Source organism: Seriola dumerili, unplaced genomic scaffold (genome assembly GCF_002260705.1).
Source record: "Seriola dumerili isolate Sdu_G_001 unplaced genomic scaffold, Sdu_1.0 BDQW01000102.1, whole genome shotgun sequence".
Taxonomy (NCBI): domain Eukaryota; kingdom Metazoa; phylum Chordata; class Actinopteri; order Carangiformes; family Carangidae; genus Seriola; species Seriola dumerili.
Window position 1 is genome coordinate 309,963 of NW_019174357.1, and position 25,163 is coordinate 335,125.

Here is a 25,163-nt window from a genome sequence, read left to right on the forward strand (position 1 = left end):
GCGCATGAGAGAGAAAGAGAAGGAGGGGGGGCAAGTGAGGGCTGAAGAGACTCAGAATGGATGGGCAACGAGAAAACCGTGCGAGCGAGAGAGAAAGAGTGAGCGTGTGAATGCTGAGACTCAGCAGCGAAGACGCACAAAGTCTACAAGCACCACACCAACAAGAGAGCGTGTGAGGCAGAGCTGACCACGGACAACTCTGAAGAGTGACACACAGAGGAAAGAGACACAGAGAGAGACAGAGAAGAAGAGGAAGAAGAAGAAGAAGTAGAAGCAGAAGGAGAGAAAGAACGGAGACAGACTACCAGCCTTCCACTGGTAAAGGGAGACACCACTGAGGGACTGTAGCATCCGTCCCCCCCCCCCCCCCCAACAGCACAGAGGAGCACTGTCTCATCTCGTGCATGTGTTTGTGCCTGCCAACTTCAATTTCACACTCGCCCACTGTTTTTTGTAGGTTTTGCCCTCTCCACTCCCCAGTCATGATCCCTTGGGTCCTTCTGCTCCTGTGGATCTCCAGACATGGTAAGTTTTCCAGATTAAGTTGCTTATTCATCACATCTTGCGTGCTTGTGATTGCTATGTGACTTGCTGGCTGGGAACTGTGTCTCTGAATTCATCTCTTGCTGTGATGTCTGAGCTTGTGCTACCATTTGTGTATTTTTTTTTTTTACTGCTTATAATATGGCACTCCCGTGTGCGCTGTTCTGTCTGATGCAAACGAGAAAGGAGGAAATTAGAGGAAAGAGTCAGTGTGGCCGTCTTAAGGTTAAGCAGCTGTGAATAGTTGTAGCCTGCACTTTTCTCTGTCTGTAGTTTTTCATAGCTTTCAAACCAGACATGTTGAATACTTACTTTGTGGCTTTGATATTCCTGTCACAGACACACACAAACAAAAGCCCTCTAACCCTAGTCCAGTTCAGTCAAGCGTTCACTCCTAAGTCACATTGTTTTGAACTGACAGCCCTTCCCCGCTGAGTCCAACTACGGGGGGTCTGGTCAAAAGAAAAGAGAGAGAAGAAGTTAACGGTGAAATGCTTCAGAGGGCAGACTCGTGAGTATAGCGTGGCAGGTCCAGCCCTGTGGACACTATCTTCTGTTATTTTTTTATTCCTAGACAGTCTGTTTGTGGACAGAACGAGGATGGATTAGTTGTTTCCCCTGCTTGCCACCAGGTGGTTGTCTTTGGAAAACAATAGAGGAGTGTAAAGTACAGCAGAACTCTACCTCTGTGGTGTCTGCGTGATATACGGATGCATACAGGGCTGACTCAGACAGCGGATGTTTGTCATGCCTGGTCCACAACGAGCTCCCTGGGTTACGCTGTGAGGGGGTCAGGGTCAACGACACAGCCGCCACCCCTTTTCAAAGTTTGACCCCGTCACACTGGACTACATTCTAAGGAGGGCATTGACTGAATGAATGGATGTGTCTGTGAATCTGTGTGTGTGTGTGTGTGTGTGTGTGTGTGTGTGTCTTTGGTAGTTTCCCAGAGGGAGTTGTAACCTTTAGTTGAGAAACTGCACAGAAAAGGCCAGTCTTCTCCAATCAGAGATCTCAGTTTGTTGACGCATCGTCTTGGAATTGACAGCTCAAAGTCGGTAACACGCTGCTAACACAGCGGCAACAAATGAAACTTGGTAAACAAGATCATTTTCTACGGCACTGAATTCACCTGTTCCACATGTTGATTTATAGCTGATAACAGAGGGGGGAAAAAACACTTCTCATCAAATACAACAATTTACTGTGATTATACTTTTCTGCTGACTCATTTTTCTTGTAAAAAGAGAGAAAATAATGATATCAGGACAGACCAATTTGCAACTGACTGGAGTGATGAAGCTTCTAATTCTATCTCAGCTTCGCCTGCGCTTTAACAAGTGTAGATCTTTGCCAGAGAGGCTGTGAGCTTTACTGTCTGTTTCCTTTGCTTGTGTGTGACCCGGGATGGTGCCACAAACTGTGTCGACCCAGAGAGTGAGGGAGTCCACTGCCCTGCTGAGAGTCAGGGCAGTGGAAGCTTTCTCTATAGGTCATGGAGTTTGTTTCGGGGCAGTTATAGAACATCAGACGCTGTACCCTGGATGCCGTAACTGCTCCTGATGTTGCTGCTTTGCTATATTCTGTTCCCCTGATTTCACTGTCAAGTATTTGTGCACCATCTGGCTTATTGTGATGCTGAAATACACGATCAGTCATTAGTTTCTTCTCCTCCACTCTGCTCAGCATCTGCTAAGTTTTGTATCTGCAAATGACAGCACTGTGTATCTGTACTGCACTGTAATTTAATTTCTCACAAGTGTATAGCTTGAGTAATATCCTGGTTAAATTACACATTATTGACGTGCATGTCTCTTTGTTTTGGACTTTTATTCTGTCACCGTCACATTTTCATTCACATACCATCACAGGCATGGCCCCAGTTCTGGGAACAACATATTTCAGATAGTACCAGCTGGAATGAGGCGATTGCTACAACTGGAATGAGATGGGATTGCTGTGCATTTCAGCACAGTTGGTTATTACCATAATATAAAATACTGCTTCCCTCTGCCAGGTAAACAGGGGATAACAACCTACCTTCTCTATGCATGCCTCTAGGGGGAAAAAAGTGCTTCCCTGTAGCTTACTGTTGTTGTACAAATTACGGCTCTGTTTATGTGCCGAGCCGGTGTCAGCAGAAAGCTGCGGAAAACAATCTCGTTTTTATGAACAAGGGGACAGAGGGGAGTTGTGGTCATAGCAGTCATATACTTATACACAGCTACCCTGTGAGGGAGCGAGGAAGAAAGGGAGCGTGAAAATGCAAGAATGAGCATGAGAAAAGCAGAGAGAAGAGTCAGTCCGTATGCAGAGGCACTGTGCAGTTTTTTTTCTCTCAACTTTGCGAAAATAAATGGTTGAGTGCGAGCTTGACGGAGAGGGAGAATAAGAAGAGGGAAAGCTGTTGCGGGATGCTCTCCATCCTGGCAGTGCCGTTACCGCATCTAGGACACCTTTTCTTTTTTGCTGTCACCTCTCCTGACAGTGACAGATGACACAGCACCAGTCAGGAGGATTTGGGAGACAGTCTCCAGGAACATATTCACCTCAGGCCAAACTTGTCCAGAACCTCGTCCATCTCCTCGCACCGCTTCCTCACCATTCCTCCTCCTATCCAATCTATACAGTGTCCAACAGCTCTCACATTCTTCAGTTGGCTCCTGGTCTCTTTATTTCACTCCTCACCTTGCAGCGGCACATTTTTTCCCTCCCTCCCTCCCTGACTAACCGTCCCTCTTTTGCTCTCTCTCCCTATCTCTCTCTGTTGTGTTTTTTTTTTTCTTTGTTGTTTTTTTCTCTCTCTTTTGCTGGGAGATGCAGTGTGATTGAGAACCCTGGCCTTTGTCAGGGGGAAAGGGTGAAATATGTGAGAGCATGATGTTCCAATGGAGGAAGGGCAGTTTAAGAATAGTCTTGTACTGAATGTGCCAGACTCTGAAGAAAATGTGCTAGAGAAAAATCACACATTGGGAATGTTAAGTGTATGGGCTCAGTCCCTTTTTCTGCGCCTCTTTTCTTCTGTGTCTCTTTTTCTCTGCCTTTTTCTCTCTGAGTGACACCTTGTTAAATTAATATGCAAACTGTCTGGGTTTTTGTTTCACTTTTCTCAGGGAAATTAAATGTTGTAGTCGAGCTACGCTTGGCTCAAGGTTTGCCCACTAGGGGCAGTGCTGCTACACAGGAATGAAATCCCAATCTTCTTAAAAATCTCCTGCCCCCCCCCCCCCATTTGCCTTCATTACCCCCTCATATATCTCGTGTCAGAACTCCCGATTTCACCACCCAGCCAGACTAAGCTGTTTCTTAGTCCTGGAAATCATGTCTTAGTACCCCCAGCAGCCCCTATTTCATTTACTGCTGTCTATTAACTGCTGTCTGACGACTCTAAATCCGCTTTTCATGGGCGGCAGGCTTTGATACATATTTCTCAACCAAAGTATAATTAAATGTCTTTCCAATGTCATGTTTGGATGTGTGGATTTTTTATGGATGGAGAAATCATTCTCGCTTTTTCAAAGGAGGAAAAAAAAAAGAAAGAAAAAGAAATACAGCCCATTACATTGCACAACACTACTCAAACAGAAATACCAATTTTCAGTCTCATTATTATGAATAGTTATTTGTAAGCAAGGCTCACAGCTGTCTAATTCATGGATTACGACCATAATAACTCAGAGGTAATTAATTGATTTATCCTCATTCTATCGGTATGCTAAAAGCAATGTAGCATTTTTCCTGCATGTTGTCATAAGCTGTGTTCTTCCTGCAGTCGTATTTTCAACACCAGCAGCATGACTAACAACTGCTGAATAGAGACACAGTTTCTCATAAGCGTTGTCTGTATTCTGCTGGGAGTCTGGTACAGTACAATTAATATGCACTTTTCCAGTCACCATAAATGACAGTTGGATTGAGTAATGCTAACCCTGTCTGGATCGTGACATGCAAACACAGTGAGTGACAGATGATGTCATCAGTTCTTGATGGGGCCCAGTGGCATGCAGTTTGTTTTCTTGTTTGTGCCGCATGTCCCATCAAGGCTAGCCATCTTAAGTCACCTCAGCCGCTGTGACCCCTGCTCATTTCTGTGCCACGATAGATTAAGCCCACTGTAATCCCTCTGAGCCGAGTGCCCTGTTGGATATTTATGGTAATAAGTAAACATATGAATAAATAATCTAAGAGGCTGGCGCTGGGCAGCTGGAACTTGTAAGTCCCAATGTTTGTCAGTGCTTGTGGCATTAAAGAGAGATGCTCCTTCCAAGAAAAATCAGTTTTGGCTAAGACTTTGTATTTGGTTGGTGCCATGTAAGAAAAAAAAAGGAGTTTGGTCTGACTATCCAAACATTTGATAAATATAGACATAGGGATGATATTAAAGTGGTAGATGTATTCGTGTTAAGAACTCAACCCTCCAAATGTCTTAGTTATATGCAGTACTAAAATAAAAAAAAGTACAGTATACCCAGTGACTGCAGTCTGCATGAAAGCCTCATTTCGAGTCTTTCAGGATTCAGGTCAGCCGGGGAAAAGGAATATGATTAGTTTGGAGTCTTCTTGGAAAACCAGGCAATGATCTGCTTCCTCTCATGCAGTCAGTCAGCCAGTCAACAAAAATCAAGCTGTTTACCGTTGGGCTTCATTATCCATCCAGAAGACCCTCCTCCCAGCCCCAACAGTTTACTTTAGCACCAACCAATCAACCCCAAAGCCCCTCATCTCCTCTCTCTCTCTGAGACTTCGCCGCTGGATCTCATTCCTCGGGGATGAATTTATCCAGATTGGAGCACTCAGCAAAAGGGCATTATCCCGGATTACATGTCTGTTGGGCGGCAGTGTTAAGTAATTCAAGCAGATGCTGTTGTGATCACTGGGTCACCTGTGAAGCCAGGGTTAGCAGCTGCACTTCTTCATTCAGCTCTTTATTGTCACATCTTTGTCCCTCTGAGACCTTATCCTTGAGTGACACGAGAGAGATAGCCGGAGGTGGTCACATTTAATATTAAAAAAAAAAAAAAAAAAAAAAAAAACCTTCATGTAAAAATGCTGTCAAATGTATGGGAGTCTACAGAAGCTGTCTCTAGCCCCAGTCAGGATTTTATTTGGTGACAGATTATAGGATGGATTAATGGCTTCAATTGCAGTTTAATGCACAGGAAACAACAGGCTATGTTTTCCTGCTAAAGCAACTAAGGGCGGCTCCACAGGACTGTGTGTGTTCGGTTGTGGGGGTGTTTTAAGTAGAGTAGTGGTGCATCATACTCTGTTATTTTTTCCTTGGAGAGGACAAAGCATTGCCACAGCTGGGATGAAAGAAAAATGTTGGTGCTTTTTAGCTTGACTGTGTCTTTTCTCTGATAATCTTGTCTCTACCTAGCCGAGATTTTGATGGAAATTCTTTTAGGTTGCTACTGGGATTTGTGATTGCTTGTAGAACACAGGTTCTCTTCAAGGTGGGTTCAAACAATGTAACAAGAAGAAGTTTATTCTTTCCTGTCAAAACCCTGCTTTTGCAAGTCTGAGGCATTAATAAGCCTTTTGTTCAAGACATTCACACTGAGAAAATGTTAAACTCAAATGTTCATTTTGTCTCACATTCAGCCTTAACATATTTTTTCCCCACTTTTTTTTCTTCTTTTTTTTTTTTTTTTTTTTTTTTTTTTTTAACTGAATGAAAGCTCTCACCACAGGGATGAGTGAATTACATTTTTCAAATACAGTTTTGCCTGTTCAAGTAGTTATACTGCACAGACGCATTGAGTTGAGAATAAGGCACTCACACTTCATATTCAAAACACACAAAAAACACCTATAAAGGAAGGCTTCTGCTACTGTGAGGTGTGTGTTTCTAGAAGTGCAGTGCACGGCGTAGTTTAACGCGTATGGGTCTCACCACTGAGCTTGTCTCAACATCTGTCACGGAAACCATTGAGCGAAACAAACACAAGGTTAGGTGGGTAAAGGTGTAAAATGTGTGAACAAAAGAATGGTGAAATTATATCTTCCTACATGCTTGTATGTGGGGAAAAAAAGATACAGATTGCAGCTTTAACTCAAAGGTTAAGTGAGGTTTCGCTAATAAAACAAAATGCTTTAATTATTCAGTGTCACATAGAATTTATTGAATTTATGCCTCATACTTGACATCTGGGTCAGTGCACCTTTTAAGTGTAAGGGTTAAGGTTAAATTTACACATGTTCATGATCAGAGTTGTTGCTGTAGCTGAGTAGTATACAGACTGCATGCCTCCTTTTGAACATACGGCCAGTTACTCATGTTGTTACATCTCCTTAGAGGCTGATGCATGTTCAGTAATGTACATGTGACCCAGGCAGAGAGCTGTTGTGACCTGCAGAAACCTGCGTGCCATGTCAAGCAGATTTCTTTGGATGTGGGGGGAAAAAAAAAAACATTCATGTATAAATTGACTGCCCAATTTTCCTTTGGGATGGTGCAGATATGCAGCTATGAGCTTGAGGAAATCACATGCACTGAAATGCACTGCTGTACAGTCCTGCAACTGGTGTCGTGCACGTGTCCCGCTATTGCTTGAAACATTTGTGAGTAAACCAGCCAGCCAGTGCATTGGTGTGATTGTGAAAGGCTGTGTTAGCAAAGAGCCAAGAAGATGTATGTGGTGCTTCAGCAGAAGAGGCACTTGAGGAATAGGGTTGCTGATCTGATAACGACTTCCTAGTGTTTGGCGGGAAGTTTCTGGCACAGCTCAATATTACACCTGGATGAACTCACCCTTCTCTCCTCTCCCCTGTTTTCTCCCCATTTTTTCTCTGCTTCTCCCTCTCCCAACATTCTCATAATTCATAACAATGGACTCATGGAAAAGGTTTTTGTACTTCACACTTCACATGCATTCTCTACGCGCGTGAGTATATGCATGTGAGTATGTGTGGTGTCTGTGCATTTACTACTGTGCCACAACAATTACAGCTGCAAGCCTTGAATGGCAATATAAATGCAAATCAGCCTTTTAACTTTCTACAAGCAGAATCTGGGGAGGAAGAACCTTCTCACCTGTAGATGAATGTGTGACTGTGGATGTGTCCGCCTACCTTCGCAACTGCTGAGAAGTTGTTTTGAAAACAACAATGGCAATAGACGGCATGTACAGTACTTCCATTTGTAAGCAAACCTTGAGGCTGTTGTATGTGTCTGGACTCCAACATAATAAAGTCCACTCTTGGGAACAGATGTAAAACACCATGGTGGGGGACAATCGCGTGAAGAGATGCAACTCTTACATTACCTGCCTAAATGTGTGTTTCCATTGTAGTAGATACATTGAAATTATGCTCAGCAGTGCTTAAGAGAAAGACTCGGTAGCTTCTATTTACAGGGTTCAGGGCCAAAGACTCCAGCTGACTCCAACCTGGGTTGGAGCTTGTACTTCGACAAGATATAAATTCATGCAATGCCAGGAGAATACTGATTTAATAATGTCTGGCTTTGTTAGGAGTAGTATAAGGCACCAGGGATGTGCTAAATGTGGACTGCGTAGTAAAATGTTCAACATTTTGGAGAAGCAGAGCTAGCTAGTCATGCTCAAGGAGCTAAGCACCAGGCTGCCGCTGCCGCACACGAATCAGTCTCAGCCCCATATCTGGCTTTTTCACGCCAATGACCACTTCCAGCTGCAGCGACCATTTTAGGGCTCTGTATTCAGAAATGAAGCCCTAACTGCAGAGGTGCTGTGGACAACAAAGGTGGCTAATTCTCACTATTCCTACAAGTTATGTGAAGACGCAAGCCAGTTTTTCAGGTACTCTTCCCCAACGGCCAGATAGATACACAATAAGTTCTCAGGGGTTGACACATTTTATTCTGTAGACTTCTTACTGGTGTACTTCAATGTTTATTATGTGTCAAACCACATTGCTTGTCATTAATTTTAGTTAAGATATACTGACGTAAATTTTGACATGGATTTTTATCTTTTTTTATGTACACACAGACCTTTCAGAGACTGTATGCTCATGAAAATTTGCCCTTAAAGCATGAGGAAGTCATGACAATGTGTTGATAAAATTGTACATGAACCGGTTATTTAGTAAACAGATAGGAAACCAGTTCTCTCGATGGCACCAGACACCAATGGTGAGAGGCATGGCTTTTTGAAAGGCTATTTGATCTGGCACTGATACCAAAAGATGTTTTATTCAGCAAAGCACATCAAACACAATACCAGCACAAACTTGCTCTTGATCCAAGCCAAAACTTTTGAAATCTGCCAAGGGGGATGAGCCTCGAGAATGAAAAAATGTCTAATGCTGCCACCCCTCCCCCAACACACCCATACACTGTGTAGATGTGTGTAGATTTTCTTTTTTTTCTTTTTCACCAGATGCCAAATGAGGCTTTGAGCCACCTGCCTGTCCCGCTAAGACAATTAAGCAATTGGGAAGAAAGAGCCATTCACTAGTGGGGTTTGCAGTGTTAGCATAGGAGCCAGAAACTGCCCTGCATACCGCCCCTCCCCCACAAAAAAACTCTTTCAGTACCACTAATATTGGCGCTGTGCCGACTTCTTCTTCTTCTTCTTCTTCTTCTTCTTCTTCTTCGTTCCTATTTGTGTATTTGTTGAGGGAAATGCAGGAGCATTTGACAACGGTCTAAGGAAACCTGTGACACAGGGTGCTTCATTTGCATGTTGATAGAAAATCCCTCAATTGGTCTCCAGACGAATTCAGTGTGAGGCCTCTGTGTTGTTTACAAGGCAAAGCTTCATCTGGCAGAACCATCATACAAAAAGGCGTGCGTTGAAAGACACACACGCAAAAGCACATACACACATACATTCCATACCCTCACTTGCATTACCAAAGCGCAGTCCGCCAGAGCACAATAATGGATGAGAAACCGTCGAGTATTTGAGCACTGGGTGCTGAACAGTGTTGCTAGATTCTATAACATGCTATAAATAAAAGTTTGTATTGATCCTTGCACATTAATATATCCTAATATAAGAAAATAGCTGTATTGATTGTAAGCCTGTGCCTGTGATGTTTCTTTAATATGGTACTGCTGGGATTCACTCTGACCACTTTAATACATGGCCTATTTTTATCCACAATAATAATGTGGAGTCACAAGCAGGATCAGCTAAAGGCAATCCCTAGATATGTTTAACTGCTCTGGGTCTCTGCCACACCGCACCTGTCAATGCCTTAGCACTTCTTCTATCTTAAGTCCTGTCTTTATCAGCTGGGCTCCTCAAGTGGATGTCAGAAACCTGATCAAGTAAACAAAGCCATTTATCGTATAATTAATTTCTTAGTGGCCACTACAATAGTCGCTTTGCTGATTTGGAGGTTGAAGAGCTCTCGTCACACTCTCTGATTTTTATTTTATCAAGTGCAATTTAATATTGTGTAGGCTGGCCTGGGCACTGAAAAAAAAAATGCTAATACACATTGGGAAGTTTAAATGATTTGCTATCCTTTCAAATCTGTTGGCAGGGGTTTCAATCTGGCTGGTGTCCTGGGGGAATTCGCAGTGGTCATTGCTCAATGCCTGGGGGACATTAGTGCAAATCACAAAGGAGCCCAGAAGTCATTTCACTTTTCCACTTTCCTTTGGCCACTGCCCAATGCTAAATGGCACAGGACTGGCTCACAATACTGGGCAGGGCAAACCCCTTGCCTCTCTCCGTCTCTAACCTTTTAAACCTGATTTAATCAAATCAAAATACCACAGTGCAGACCCATTTGAGACAACCTGAAGACAAACAGTTGAAGAGGAAGCAAAAGGCCTTGGGTGAACTGAGGGCAAGGCCATCCATTACTTCCTGTGCAACGAAGAGCACAGGGACACGGAAAATGCCTGCGGTGCACGATGATGAACAGACTCCACATCAGAGATTGGATTAGAGTGGCACGACAGAGAACCCTAAAAGCCATGCGCAGTTTATTGAAGCCTTATCTAAAGCGATAATGTTACTAGAGAAAGGCTCATGTAATGATGGATGAAAGGACAACGCACTGTAAAGAACTAACATCAGGTGAGACGGGTATGGTGGATGGGCAGGTCCACCATGGTCAACTCATCTTCTTTAAAGAGCAGGAAGTATGACCAGTGGATAGTTGCTATAAAATGGACCGTCAATTGCTAGCACCTTGGTTACCCTGCAGTGTCATCATCACAGGTATATCTAGCTTGAAGAGGCTTAGTGCTCAGGTTCACTGCAATTTAGGTCCCATTTCATCACTGATACCCATGAGGCATTTTGGTGAAAATGGTAGCAGTGTTATTCCTGAGATTTGTAGTCTCCCTGAAAGCACTGATCTCTGCAGTGGTTTAGTTTATGGTATGTGAAAGCCATGTTTGACCAAGCCTCGTCTTCATATGCAAACTATTTTTGTGTGTGTGGAGTGCAATGGTCACCAGTGAAGCTCACAGAAAATAGAGCGAGAAAATGAGATGAAAATATAAAGTACATCTCAAGGATTTCATGGCGTCGTTTGGGGAAAGCAAAGCAGCATTTAGGTAAAAGTCCTCTCTTCATTTTCTCAGGATGACGAGAGGATTTTCTCCCCGCTGAAAGGCAATGTTATCTAATAACCGACGGATGATGGTAATGACAACACAATGCCTTCCAAGGTAAACAAAGATATCTATTGCTTTGGAAAGGAAGTGAGGGGAAAACAACGAACAACAAAGACAGAAAAAGAAAGAAAGAAACAAATCTCAAAAGGAAGAGAATTCTTGTCACAAATTAAAACATATCTGTGTCTCGCAGCCCTAATCCTTAATGCCAGTGTATTTGTTGTCTGAGTAGAGCATTTGTGTGTATGTGCAAACAAGCACAAATGTGATTATTCCTCGCTTTCGTTGTATGCTAATTTTATTACTTCACATTGTTTGCCTATCTTCCCCTAAACAGCTTTGGTTCAAACTACCTCTCAATGGCTTTCAAAGGACTCTGTGTTGTTTGTTTTCAGCAGAGTAGAAGAATAACTAAGAGATTTATATTATTATTATTATTAAAAAAAAAAAATCCCTTGTGGGACTTATAGCTTATGTTTCTCTGTGATCTGGTTGAGAAAAGTCAATGCCTCTGTCCCAAAACTGTGCGACACCGGCACAGCGGGACATTAAAAATGCAGAAGGGCATCTAAAGATGATCGTGGCAGCACACAGTGGGATGCTCAGAGGAGTCACCAACCCCCCCCCCCCATCACCTCCAGTGCATGGCCCCTGAACTATCCCCAGGTTATGAGCGTGAATTATTGATAAGACTTTCATTAAGAAATGCAATTTGCTCAGACCCTGCTGTACAAACTCTGACACAGCCTCATTTGAAACATCTATCTCATAAATTTATGTTGGATCTCTTGCAGCCCAAAGAGTCTCCTCCAAATGGATGTGCTCCACATCGAGTGCAGAGTTAATGGCATGGAGTCTACTGGCAGTCTTCATCCGCCACTACTTAACGCCTGATATTTCTCTCTTTTTTGTGCATTGAGATGTGTAGAATTAATGGATTACTTAAACATATGATTCATTGGATAAATATAGCAAAAAATGACAGCTATAAGTGTGTTGAAACCATTAAGATTCATCAATACCTAATGCACTTTCAAATACCGAAATACTGATGTATGTGCTCTCTGGCATTAGCTGAAGGACAAGCCTTAAAAGAGAGCCATATGTGGGTCCGGGGATTGGTTTTGTTGTTGTTTACTCCAAAGCAGACATCTTTTAGCTTCTTCCTCAGCTCTGATCCTTTTGATCATCACCTCCATATTGGATATAAAATGGAGAATGAACAGCTCTGGAATACAAGTGACTTTCAGAGTTCTGTGACTCTTTGAAGGCTGCCAAACAAGTGTCTTTCATCTCAAAAAAACCAGCAGCCACCTTGTACAAAAGGAGAACAGGACCAAAAAAGAATGAGAGGGAAAAGCAGTATCCTGGGCTTGGAAATGAAAAAGCGAAGATTGTGGGGTCTCTTTGTGATCGTGTTTCCTCCAAGGCTTCCTGTGAGGGAGATGACATGTATTTCATACAGCGCTGATAGCTGGGCATTTGTAAAACATTGGAAAAGCGTGAGAACAAAAAGAAAAAGTTCGACTCCATTTAGCAGGCCAAGTACACTATTTGCTTTCTGAAATGTCACGCTAATTCCTTCCATCCCTCTAGAGATGAAACGGTTACTGGTTTCACGCTATATCACGGTAGAAATGCCAGACGGTTAGTATTACCGTTTCAATTTTAATCATCATTATAACCGTGGCCGATTATCGCGGTTAATTACTGTGGTTAATTTGACTCAGCCTTCTAAAAACTTTTTACACCAAATTTAGTGGGTATAAGCAGGTTTTTAAAACGTGACAACCCGGCTCAAAAGGCTATTGACTCCTTTGACACTGCCTTGACGAGTTTGCCTTTCTGTTCGGAGCGATGTCACATGACCACGGAGCGCACACACACACACACACACACAGACGCAGGACAGGAAGAGTGAGCCGTTAGCCACTGAGGCGCCGTTAAAAACGCTCTGGTTAGTGATTGCGTGTTTTTAAACAGAGCTGCAGCTCACTGTCAGTCATCCCAAAGCGGAGCGCAGTGTAGCCGCGACGTTTCTGGTTGAACAGCACCGTGCTGGACAGGTGTGTCTGCAGTGTCTGTGCTCTGAAAGACGTCACAGCAGGGGAAAAAAAAAAAATGCTTATCCCCTTGTTTACAGACTTGCTTGATAATGATAGATGTGTTGGACGTGTTATTATTTTGTCAAACAACACTTATTTAAGTGCAAACATTCAGGTGGTGAAATGATTTTTCAGCTTGTGTTTTATTACTTTTTGAACATTTTCAGTGGATTTTAACAATACCGTGTTAATACTGATAACCATGATAATTTTGTCACTATAATCATGAAACTAAATTTCTATACCGTTTCATGTCTACATCCCTCATGATGTGACGAGCCGGAAGTATATTGATGCTTAAATCAGGTGCAACAGTTAACATATAGACATAGGCTACTGATGGTATTGAAATCCATCTAATTTGATTGATCTCGCTCCTTTGCACTGCGAGTCATGATAGCTTTTTCTATATCAATATACAAGTGGTTATCACGCTTTGATGCTGGTATTGTTGGGTTGCTAATGCACAACATGCATCAAGTTGATTTGAACAACAAAGGTCCTGACACATTAGTATGGAGAGAGCGGAATAGGGAGGGAATACAAAAGAATGAAAATGAACAAATTAGTGAATGAGAAAGTTCTGTTGTGTAGCAAAAAAAAAAAAAAAAAAGAAAAGAAGAAAGAAAGAGGCTCGTACTTCCAGAATCTGTTATCCTTGAATTAATGATGGAACAGGAGCAGTAGTGTTCCCCCACTGAGACATGAACCAGATTTCAACCCAGAGCTCCCTGGAGGTGAGGGCCGGCATCTCTCTGACAGGACATCTGGTCCCTGAGCATGGCCACCAGGGGGTCGATGTCGCCACCTTAATTGTAATGTCTCCCTCTTCTTCCCTGTAAAAAACTAGGGCAGCTTTCCATAAAAGGAGAAGAGGAAGGGGGGAGCGACTATTTGCTGGGCAGTGTCGGCATGCCACATCATTTAAGCTGACAGCTCTAATAAATTACAGCAACAGATCGCTGTGAACAAACAAAGCCTAATGGAAATAAAGTGAGAATTATCAGCCAAGAAATAAAAGGAAAAAGAATGAAATTAGTGCAAAGAGATTGGATGAAAGGATGTCAGGCCCGCATAACACAGGCATTAAATGGGCAAATTGTCACTTTGAGAGATAGGAAATGTTTCGTTCTCATCATTGCCTCTGTTGAAAATAGAGAATAATGAGAGAATCTTTGAGCAGACTGAACACGTCCTTTATCTGACTCCTAAAAATCTTCCCCTGCCATTTGCTTTTCTTTTCTGTTTCTCCTTGTTTTGCCTTCCAGAAAAAAATACATAAAAATGTAGATTTTTCTGCTCTGTAGGACCCTTGCTCCGTCAATTCAGCCAGGGCAGAGAAAGCCTGGAAGCCAGTGTTGTTAAAATGCTTAGGCATGTGGAAGAGAATGACGGAAGATGGGAGGAGGTGAAATGGTATGTCAGGGGAAACATTTGTCAGGTGCTATCAGGATGAAAGCTGTCCATCTAGAGACCTTTGAAAGAAAAGGCAGGTCAGAGAGGGAGAGAGGGTCCAAATAAACCACTCCAAAACTTGTGACTTTGTACAACCGGCCAGAATATGCAATGCAAAAGAAGAAGAGCCCCCAGAATATACCCCATTAGAACATGAACAGCCAGGTGCACAGTAAATGGTTTTTAAGCTTAATCTGAGAGAATGAAAGCTCCCACTTTGGCGAAGTGAACACACTGACTCTTAAGACCAGACAGGAATCAGAGTCTGAGTCATGGCTGAGTCATATCGGCTTGAGAGAATACAGGTGAAGCTAAGCTGAAGCAGTCCTCTGTGACTTTGATAATTTGGCAGCATGGGGAGATGAGGTCAATCACGGAGGTTTCACTGACTTTCCTTTTCCGTCTGTGATTTATATGATCTTCAGCTTTTTTGGAGCTATTCCCTTTGTTTTTGTTTCCAGTCGCTGATTCAACTCACCTAGTATTTATTTTTAATTTGTGTGTGTATGTATGTATGCATCTATGTGTGTGTGTGTGTGTGTGTGTAAATATATACATATATTTACACACACACTTTGTTTCTTTTTTAGAAAAAACCTATTGTCAGCCTTTTCGAAAAAGGCTTTCTATCCAAGTTTAATCAGGTCCCAGAAGATGACAGACTGAGGTAGGGAGAGTGCCATTTGGCTTTTCCAGAAAATAAAAATCTTTTTTAGTTCTCAGATTAAGTGGAGTGGTTGAAGATGCCACGGGGGTGCTGTTGTGTTACTGAATTAAATAGTGAAGCATCTGAGCCCTGCGGGGAGGTCCGTAACCACAGGCTGAAGTTTTCTCTAGCCCACTTTCTTAGCCAGAATGTATTGGACACGAGCCAAGGTTAGCCGGCACCATGGCCGTACAATCCCATTGCTTTTATAATGAGCTCTGAAAAAGAACTCGAGAGGTCAGACACCACGAGACTGATGAAAACTAATTGAAAATTTCACTCAATAACAATAAACCAATAAGCAGAACTGCTACCTCTTTATGCATGGGAGCTGTTTAAGTAAGCACTTAAACTGGAACAAGGAGGGTATCGAGGGGAGAGGGGTGTGAGACATAATATGTGTGCCTGGGGGACATAGTGCGTCCTGCTTTTTAGCCACACTCTGTGTTTATTTATGCCTTTGCATATTCTTGTGTTGATGTGTGGTCCCGCATGTACCTGTGTGCATCTGTGCATGCTTCGTGTGTGGCATGTACTCTACAGAGTTTGTGAGCTTAGTCGTGGTGTGTATGCATGTGTGTGAGTGCGAAGAGACCATAGAGAGCCGTCCAACAGAGAGCACTGCATTTCTAAAGGTGCCAGAATGAGTTTGTCACAGAGAGCGTAAACTTAAGGAGAAAGGGGACTGCGGAGAGAGAGAGACTTTCCCCAGGCACCCAGAGTCTGTCAGACCGATTAAGTCACACGGCTGGAGTGAGAGTTGGGAAACTGAACCAGAGCATGCTAGGGGAGCATAGTATGACAGCAAAGAAATAAAGAAATAAATAGCAACATGTAAGTATTAACATGACTTCATGTCACATGTGCACTTACTTATACCTGACCCCGAGAGACTCATGCTAGGACAGAGCACACCAGCCTGCCTCCCATCATCCCACCCCGCAGCTTCCTCACCCTCCGGCGACATAAAGCAGGTCAGGGGCATCTTAAAGTTCAAGAAATGCAACATGACAGGACAACTCTAACATATGCCTGTGTGACAGTGAAGCAAACAGATGACTGATGGCAGAGTGCAGTGTCTTAAGGGGAAGCGAGATGGAACACTGAGTTTATCTCTCTCTCCCTTACCTTACTTCTGCTCTTAGTTTCTTCTCAGAAACACAAAAAAAATTGGGACAAAAGCTGGAAGTTTTACCTTGAGAATGTATGGCCATATTCTTATTTTTGCAACACGAACGCAAAGAAAACATCAGCCCACTTGCAGGCCTGGCCTCTCTGTCACTGCTGCTGTATGTGCCAGAAATGCCAAGGACCTTCAAACCCTCTAGAAAGAAAGGCAGACTACCATGCCACGTGGCCCTATCATCCACCAGACTAAAAGATGAACTCTTGTTTTTTGTTTAGGAGATCCTGGCTGCTCTCAAGATGCCCTACTTGGTCTCTACCTCTTTCCATCTGTCTCTCTCTGCTACAGTGGGGAGCACTGCAGACTTGTTGGTATATTGCAGAAGGGCAGCATCATTAACAACACTGAAGGCTACCCACATAGAATGACACGAGAGATAGAGAATCGCTTCCAGTAGCAGGCTCAGTGAAGCCCGGTACATGGTGGATATTGCTCACTCGCTATAAATGTAAAAAAGGAAGCCATCTCAACTTTGTCCTCCCACGACTGACCACCCCCACACTGAAATTAACATCACTCGTCCTCCACTCCACAGGCTCTACAGTCCCACTGCTACACCAAAGCACAATCTATAGCACCTCTAGCATCAAATGCTAATTGCTCAGTATTCGAAGAGAGAAAAGGGCTCCCTGAATTAAGAGTCATTTAGCGAGAGACCGAGTTCAGCACAGCACTGCAATGCCTGTGAGCTAATTTCTCTGCTATCTTGCATGGAGCTCTAAAAGTGTAGTGCCAAGTGAAAATGTGCCCTCTCCACATTAAAATGCAAATTCAAACCCGTGTTTTGTTTCACTAGTCATGGCTGTGGCACAACAAAAGCACAGTTAATAGGTTCAAAGTTTTTTCCATGAAACAAGAAACTAGAAAACTACCTTTGTGGGAGAATATGGCTATTGTCTGTGTTTAGGGCTCGAAATCAATGAGTGCTAAACAACAACTTTGGTCTTTGCGCAGATTTTAATTTGTCAGACAAGAACTTGATTCAGCTGTGTTTCTTTCAAAGGGAATTGAAACAACTAGATTCCTCGGTATCGAGACGCACTGCAGGAAGTGTTTTTCCCTCCTTACACTGGTGCAAACAATGGGGGCAGTGTGCTCCTTTGATCAAGGGCACGTCTATGTTGATGACAATGAGATATCTGCAGGCTGTCCCAAGAGTGTTGTAACCCTATCTTCAAAGTACACTTATTTTTCCTTCTCGACAACAGCCTCTTTTCTGCAGCTTTCTTTCGCTGTGTTGACTGAGTCTTTTATTTGTCAAGATCAGTCAGCAACACCAATAGAGCATCACAGGACTGAAACTGCTGATTATAAATGCTGATGACATTTTGGTCCGACATGCAATGCAATTAGACACAAAAACAAGTAAATCAACTATTTCTTAAGCGGCCATTTTAAAAAAAAAATAATCATCTTTCCCTCAAGGAATACTATGTCTTCATTACATGGTGTCATTTTGAATATTTCAGTCAGTGTATGTGTGGGTGTGTTTTGGGCGCAAATGTGGGAGGCCAGTTTCTCTTTCTGGTTTTCTTAGGGCCACGCACTGCCACTTCTTTGTGCCCTCTGTCTTGAGTTGTAGCAGCAAGACAGGCATAAAGAGCAATCCTCTATGACTGGAACTGACCCCAGTGCTGTGTCTGGGTCAAGGGCTGGGCCAGTGGCACCAGCTGGGTCCCTCTGCCACTTGCAATACATACTTGGATAGTGCCATACAACTGTAGACAGCACATGGGGGTCGTAGTGACACGCACTTGAAGAGCACTGTGCTGGTACTACTGAGCTCTCTGATCTATCTGTCTGTATACCTGTCTTTGTGAGATTGTATTTCATAGGAAATCACCTGGATCTAACTGACAATACCCCGATCACTCTAATTAGGCAGATAATGTGGATCAGCGTACTTGGCTCACCATTGAGCCTTGTGTATTTAACATATAGAGGCCTAACTAGGAAGCTTTCCAATGTGCCAGCCTTAAATAAGGCTTTAATTAAGCATGAGCTTGCAAATTAGTAGTTCCTTAATTACATGGATAGGTATTTGGTGGACACTCAATCTTTGTCATTGGAGACAAATATCAACTTACAAAAAAAAAGAAAAAAGGACGAGGTGTTCATTGCGCTACAGAATGAAAGGTTGTCTTACCAAGAAATTGACAAAAACAAAACAAAACATAGACTTTACACTTACAGTACACATAGACATCTACAAATGGGAAGAACTGATCGTTAAAAGCTCTATTTTGTTTTCTAGAAATAGTAAGTCTGAGCTCCCACTTGTGGCCTGCAGATGCTCGTGTATTCACTACAACACACACATAACAACAGCAGTGTATGGATCAATCAACAAATTGGTGATTTTTTTTTTTTTTCCAGCAGTGAAGGTAATGTTTATCCTGAAGGTGACACTAGCCAACAGGCCCTGGAGTTAAACAAAAATCAAAAATGATTTTCCCTTTTTTGATCATGAATGTGCTGTACATATCTGACTGAACATCCCCCACTGGAGTATGCACTCCATTATCTTGCAGTGTTGTAGAAAAAAGGGTCCACAGAAAAACCAAAAATAGCAATCATTGTAGGAGTTGTTGAGTTACAGTGTTTTGCTTTGGATGAACAAACAGAACTCACTCATACAAACCTGACTATTCTTTGACTGGGGAAAAAATGGTAGATGGTGTTAACCTCACCTGTGTACCAAATGTAGCCTATAGTATGTTGTCTGCTCCGTGTGACTTGTTAGAGTGACTGGGATCTGAGCTCTTTCCAACAAAAACAAATCCCATTTTGTGTTTAAAAATATGCAATTATGTAACTCCATAATTTGATGTAGATTTAGTCTTAAAACCCTTAGGTAGACGCTGCGGTGCATATTTACATGTTCAGTCTCACTGTCAGCTGGTCAATAAAACAATAAAACACAACAGTGTAATGAAAAGAATATGCCCACTGAGCCAGACACAGAGCCACAGAGCCAGCTCAGACTCTTTAATCCAAGCGCCCCTTTTCCTTTCACTTCTCCTTGCAGAGTGCTCTGAACCTGCTGCGAAATTGAATTTTCCACCTCTGTGTGTACGTGAACCAGCCAAGCACTGCATTGTCAGAGTACTCAATTAGCTCCCAAGGCAGAAGCCAAAATGTTTTCCAACAGCAAATGTATTCTTCACAGTGCAAGCGCTCATTAGCATAATACTTCTATTCCTATAGTGCAGAGTTAGAGTGCCCTCCATGCCATATCATATCATACTTAGGGATAAAGTAGCCTTCAGTGAAGAGAAATGTTGACCTCTGCTTAAAATGTCTCATTAGCATTAGTAAATACCCTTCCTGGTGTGTGTAGCACCTATCATCTAGCAGATAGATTCTGTATAGGTCTGCATTTCTTCATTTTCCTCTAGTGCTCGGGTTTTTTATCAGACTTCACATGAAACCGAAAGTAGTCCTTGGAGTCTCTTGTGCAGTAACTCATGAAAACAGATGTTGAAATGTTCTTGTCCTCGTTCTCATTGGTGAAGCTGAGCATACAATATGTTAGTCCTGTAATAAATCTAGAGAACAAAAGAAATTCAAGCCTTTAAGACCTTTTAATGTTTACTGAAAGTTGTTTTAAGTTTGCAGAAAATGAATCACGTTGTTTACTGAATGTGCTGACATTGAAACACTTGGCTGAAGCATTAGAAATAATCTGCACTGACAAGTAGCTAAACAGTTCTCTGACAAAGTGACATTGAAGTCACACAACTACACAAACTTTTCTATTGTTTTTCCAGCTGAATGGCTGAAAGGAGGCAATAGAAAAGAAAAAATAAAACATAAAGACGAAAGCATGTCTCAACAACTGGAGACACTTGGTAACTTGGCAACTACTCGCACTTGGAGCCCACGCACTCATTTTTGTTTGACTAAAGTGGCAATGTGGCAGTACAGTGGATGGAGCACAGTCGGCCATACAGACAGGGTTGTTATCTTGCCCCCCAGTGCCCTATAGTGCCCGCTCACTCTCATTATTAAGGTGCCACCGACTCCAAATTTAGAGCTTCTGTGTTTGTCACCTGCCCTGAGCCTTGTATATCAGCCCTAGTGCACACAAACACACACCTATGACAGCTCCCATCACGCAGACAAGGCATGGATATCAAATTGGATGTGGAGGGTTTTTGTTAATGGTTTGCAGAAGTGGGAGTCTCACTCACACCCCATACTGGTGTAAATTGTGCCATCAGCCTTTTTCACACAGGGTCACGTCACAGAAATTGGGCAGAGATTAAAAGTGAGACAAAGTATCACTCTGCCAAAGCATCTTAATACAAGTGCAACTAAAGGCAAGGAAAGGTGAAATGGGTAATGCGTGTGATTTTTTTTTTTGTTGTTTTTATTTTTTGTTTTCTAATGTTCCGCTTCTTAATTGAACCTTTGACTAACAATTTCAACACAAAATATGTATATATATTTTATATATATATATAGTATATGTATAGTTTATTTCAAGGGAATAAAAATATGAAGTAAAATAAAATAAAATGAAGTATCTGTTATATTTTCCATGCACATGGTGTTTGGTAACTGATGAAATTATCTAACGTACTTAACATTAAAAGTCTGAAATAGACAGAAAAAAACCCACTCTTAATGAGTTAAAGTGATTTACTTTATAGTCCTGTAGCTATTCAATTTGAAGCTGAAGTAATTAGAGGGAAGAAAGTGTGAAAAGGAATGTGAGAGGCAGCTTTCTTCCTCGGTGGAAAACAGAGTTGCAAGACTATACATTAACTTTGAGATGTTAACCATAAAGAATATAATTGGAAAAAAACATTACCACTGTCTTCTTTTTGTATTCCCCCTAGGCTAAAATGTTAACTGTGTAGACACAAGTGTGATTGTGTGTGTGTGTGTGTGTGGGCATGTCTTTCAAAGTGGGCATTTGTGTCTGCAGTAAAGCTTCAGAGTTAACCTTCCCAAGGCTTTTAATGGAGCACTCAGATTAGTGCGCCCTCTATAAGGCAGAGACAGCGCCAGGATTAACCTTGTTTTAAATGTGCCGTGTGAGAAAGATTGGTTGACCTTGCTGTGACCTAGGCTTTGGACAAACCATCGCACTTGATAGAAACTGGCCGTTAATGGACTTCACAGTGCCAAGAAACACCCTGACGACATATGCTCATGTTTGAGATTAATATTGTTTGCCTTCCAACGCTCACTACTTGCTATAGCTTCAAATTAATTTCCGTCTTTGGCAAGTCGTTTTGGCCCCTGTCCCTTGGCAGACCTGCTTTGAAGCAGCATTTTTTTTTCTTTCCTCAGAATGACTATGATCTAACTTCGTGATTTGCTCTCATCACACCTGCCTTAACCAGTAACAGTCTAAATCTTGAGAAGTCAATAGTGTCTGTGCGACTTGTGTCAAGGCAAGAAAAGTGATGCATAAACAAACACAGAAAGACAAGCCAGTTCTGTCTTTCTTATCTAATCGAGAGGCCTGCACATCAGATGTTTCACAATGTTGGCATAAATGATGACGTTTGAACCAAAGGCCGTCCTTGTCAGGTCAGGAGGGAAACCGAGTCACTGCAGAAACAGGGGAAGGGGTACCTTTAATCCTCCCCATTAACTGAGTTCATTGCCTGGGATTGGAGCAGTTGGAATCTCTGCAGATGAGCTGCACTTCCTGAGAAAATGAAACAGGATGATGGAGATCAGTGACAATACCGGCTGGATAATCATGCCCAAATCACAGCCATCTGCTCTCAATATCCACTCCGATCTACACGCACTACTGTCAATCCCTCCCCACCAAATCCCTAAATCCTGACAATCTGTAGCACTCAGCTTAGGACCTCTGTTAATCCACCTAGCAAGCCCACATTACTGGACAGGAAGGTACAAGATCCCCTGGACCCTTCCTCCCTCTAGAAACCAAATTTGTCCCTTCATGTCCCATTTTTATACTCCACATCAGTGATCCATCGGTGTTTGATGGCGTCCTCTTAAAGCAAGCAGGTGTAAACTTTTGATGTGATTGTATCTACACTGATTCATGAATTGCAGGAAGCCAAATACATATGCAGAGTTAGTTTTAGTCTTCAGCAATTATTTAGTCAACAACAACATCCAGGATTACCAGGAGATGCCTTGACACCAAGCCTGATGTGGGTGGAATGTGGATTTTTTTTTTTTTTTTCGCATGGCCTGATTCAAACACATAATGCCACCACAGAGACTTGGATGCACTGTATTGCCACAGCTTAATCTACTCTTTTTTAACAGTAACAAAGTACAACTAACAATATTTCACCAAAGTGTGTATGTGTTGCTTGTACATTGTTGGAAACAAAAGGGTCCCAGCCCTGTGGCTAAAGGGCAATTTCGGGGGCCTGAAATACCAATTGGCTCACTGTTGAGTTTGATAGGATGAGGAATCTTGATAAATGAAATGTACCTTGACTTTTCCTGATGAATCCGCTCGGCTGCAAACCTCAGCTGCAGTGCCTATTATTGCCTTGAATCCCACTGTTTGTGATTGGTGTGACCGCCAGAGAGGTCAGCAACGCAGATACAGAAAATGTTAGTAAGAAAACCATAGAGTCTAACCCCTTTACAAATAATGTAGAAGAATGAAGCAGTTTCTCCTTGACACCCACATTGGTTTCAGCACATATCTAGACATCAGTACATTATCTATTATGTGTTTTGTGTTTCTGGACCATTCTGACAACTATTATTTTGATTTCCGTAGTATTACACTTGTTTATGCCAGCCTCTCTTATGATGTTTTTTGTTAAATGCCTCTGCTGCTATCTGTTCAAATTGTAAACCTGTGCTCATGAAACAATAGGCTGACTGCAGCGTTTTGTAGCTTTATCTTTCCTCCTGGGGCCATGTGAAGGTCTTTCTGGCCATATACATGCCACGGCAAGGGAATGATTTCTTCTACTACTCTCAATATATCTTCCTTGAAGGGAACATTGAGGAGCAGGGAAAAGGAGCTATTCCCACATTGCTCATATTGTCACTTTCAGAATAGAAGGACTAATCTGTGTTAATCATGCCATAAACACATTGATTGTTTACTTTGTGATTGTTTTAGTCCGGCGATTTGGACAGATGTTTCGAAAGGTTTCACATGTGGCTCACGATTAGCTATGAATTCATCAACCGGTTTGACTACAAGCGAGGGTCATTATCTACCTTCAGCTTTAATAACTAGTGTCTGATTTCAAAACCCCACTGTTAAGCACCTGCATTTTTCCTCTAAAAATAATTCAGTTAAAACCATTGATTTTGCGTATATACATTAGAGGTGCTTTAGTTCCATCATAATTAATTGGTCATCCACAAAAAAAGAGCTGTTACCTCATTCTCAGCTGTGAAGTTCTGATTTAGTAAGTTCATGATCTGCATCCAAAAATTCTGTGTCCTTGGGGATCTAAATTTCATTTACACTGATAAACAGTTGCAAACAGTACCAGTTTGATTAATTACTAAACTTCAAATAAACACAGCTAAGCTCAAGTGCTGACTGTAAACCTGCAGGAAACTGATGAGCCCTCGTCCTTGCTGAACAAAAAGGAGTGACCGGCTCATTGAGTGGCGCTTATATTCTTCTCATCTTCTTTTGAGGCAGTGGAGTCTCAAAGAAACTGGCAAGCACCTCTGGTTTCATTTTCCAAGAAAAGTACCCCAAGAGCATTGAACTTAAGTAGGATTAGACCGCAGAATACAGTCACATTTGTTTATATAAGTACTGCCTCTTGGTTCTCGATGGAAGTCTGCTCTCTCCAGTAAGAGTCAAAGTAAGAGCTCCGTGGTCCTTTTGTTGACAAGTCGTTGAAGAGATTTATCACCATCTGACATTCCTCTTTACCTGTCATTTTGCTCATATATTAAAATTCAGCAAATATATACATGTACCTATTTCTAAAAGCCTTGATGCATAAAAATATTTTCAACCAACATTTTTGTTCACTTGAGTATAGGTTTAGTGTATATATATATATATATATATATATGTTTGTCATTTTGTTTGTCATTTTGTCCCTGCATGTTAGCACTGCTTTTGATCATTCATTACATTACATTCTTCAGTTAAAAATCTATCATGAAGTTTACCCAAAAATACATCTACAACATATGCTGCATATACAAACAAACAGCAGCTACCAACGACTGTGGCGGATTAGCCCTTGAAATGCGAGACATGGCGCTGATTTCTAAGCTCTGTAATTCTTTGAAAGAATGACCAGGCATTCCTATTTTAACTCTGAGTGATGGAGAGAGAGGACATGAAAAAATAGATATTTCCCCACTTCATTGTTCTATACTGACAATAGATAGACTCAAGTCCACTTTTCCATAGGATTTACTACATTATTGTGGGCTTCAGTTATATGTATTCCCCTTGAGAGTTCACAGTCTTCTCATCTGTATAAACTATCTGGCAAGAGACAGTTTGATGTCTATCATCTGTTATAGGAATGATCAGGATAAATTCTTGGTTTTGCTCAGTAAAATTGTCAAATGCTTGTAGATGGGATATGGAACCAAAAAGCCCGGACTTAAAAGTCTTTATTGTGTAGACATCAAATCTTCTCTGTGAGTTGGGAGTTC

The 25,163-nt window shown here is 42.0% G+C and overlaps 1 protein-coding gene across 1 annotated transcript in view; it reads left to right on the plus strand.

Moving 5' to 3' along the window:
• The first annotated feature begins 252 nt into the window (after nucleotides 1-252).
• The window catches only part of kirrel3 (kirre like nephrin family adhesion molecule 3), a 156,509-nt gene continuing 131,598 nt past the window's right edge, over nucleotides 253-25,163 (plus strand). Inside the window, exons 1-2 of the mRNA XM_022746322.1 lie at nucleotides 253-318; nucleotides 458-525. Coding sequence (XP_022602043.1) covers nucleotides 483-525 — 43 coding nt within the window. The 5' untranslated portion in view covers nucleotides 253-318; nucleotides 458-482. The remainder of the gene's footprint in view (nucleotides 319-457; nucleotides 526-25,163) is intronic.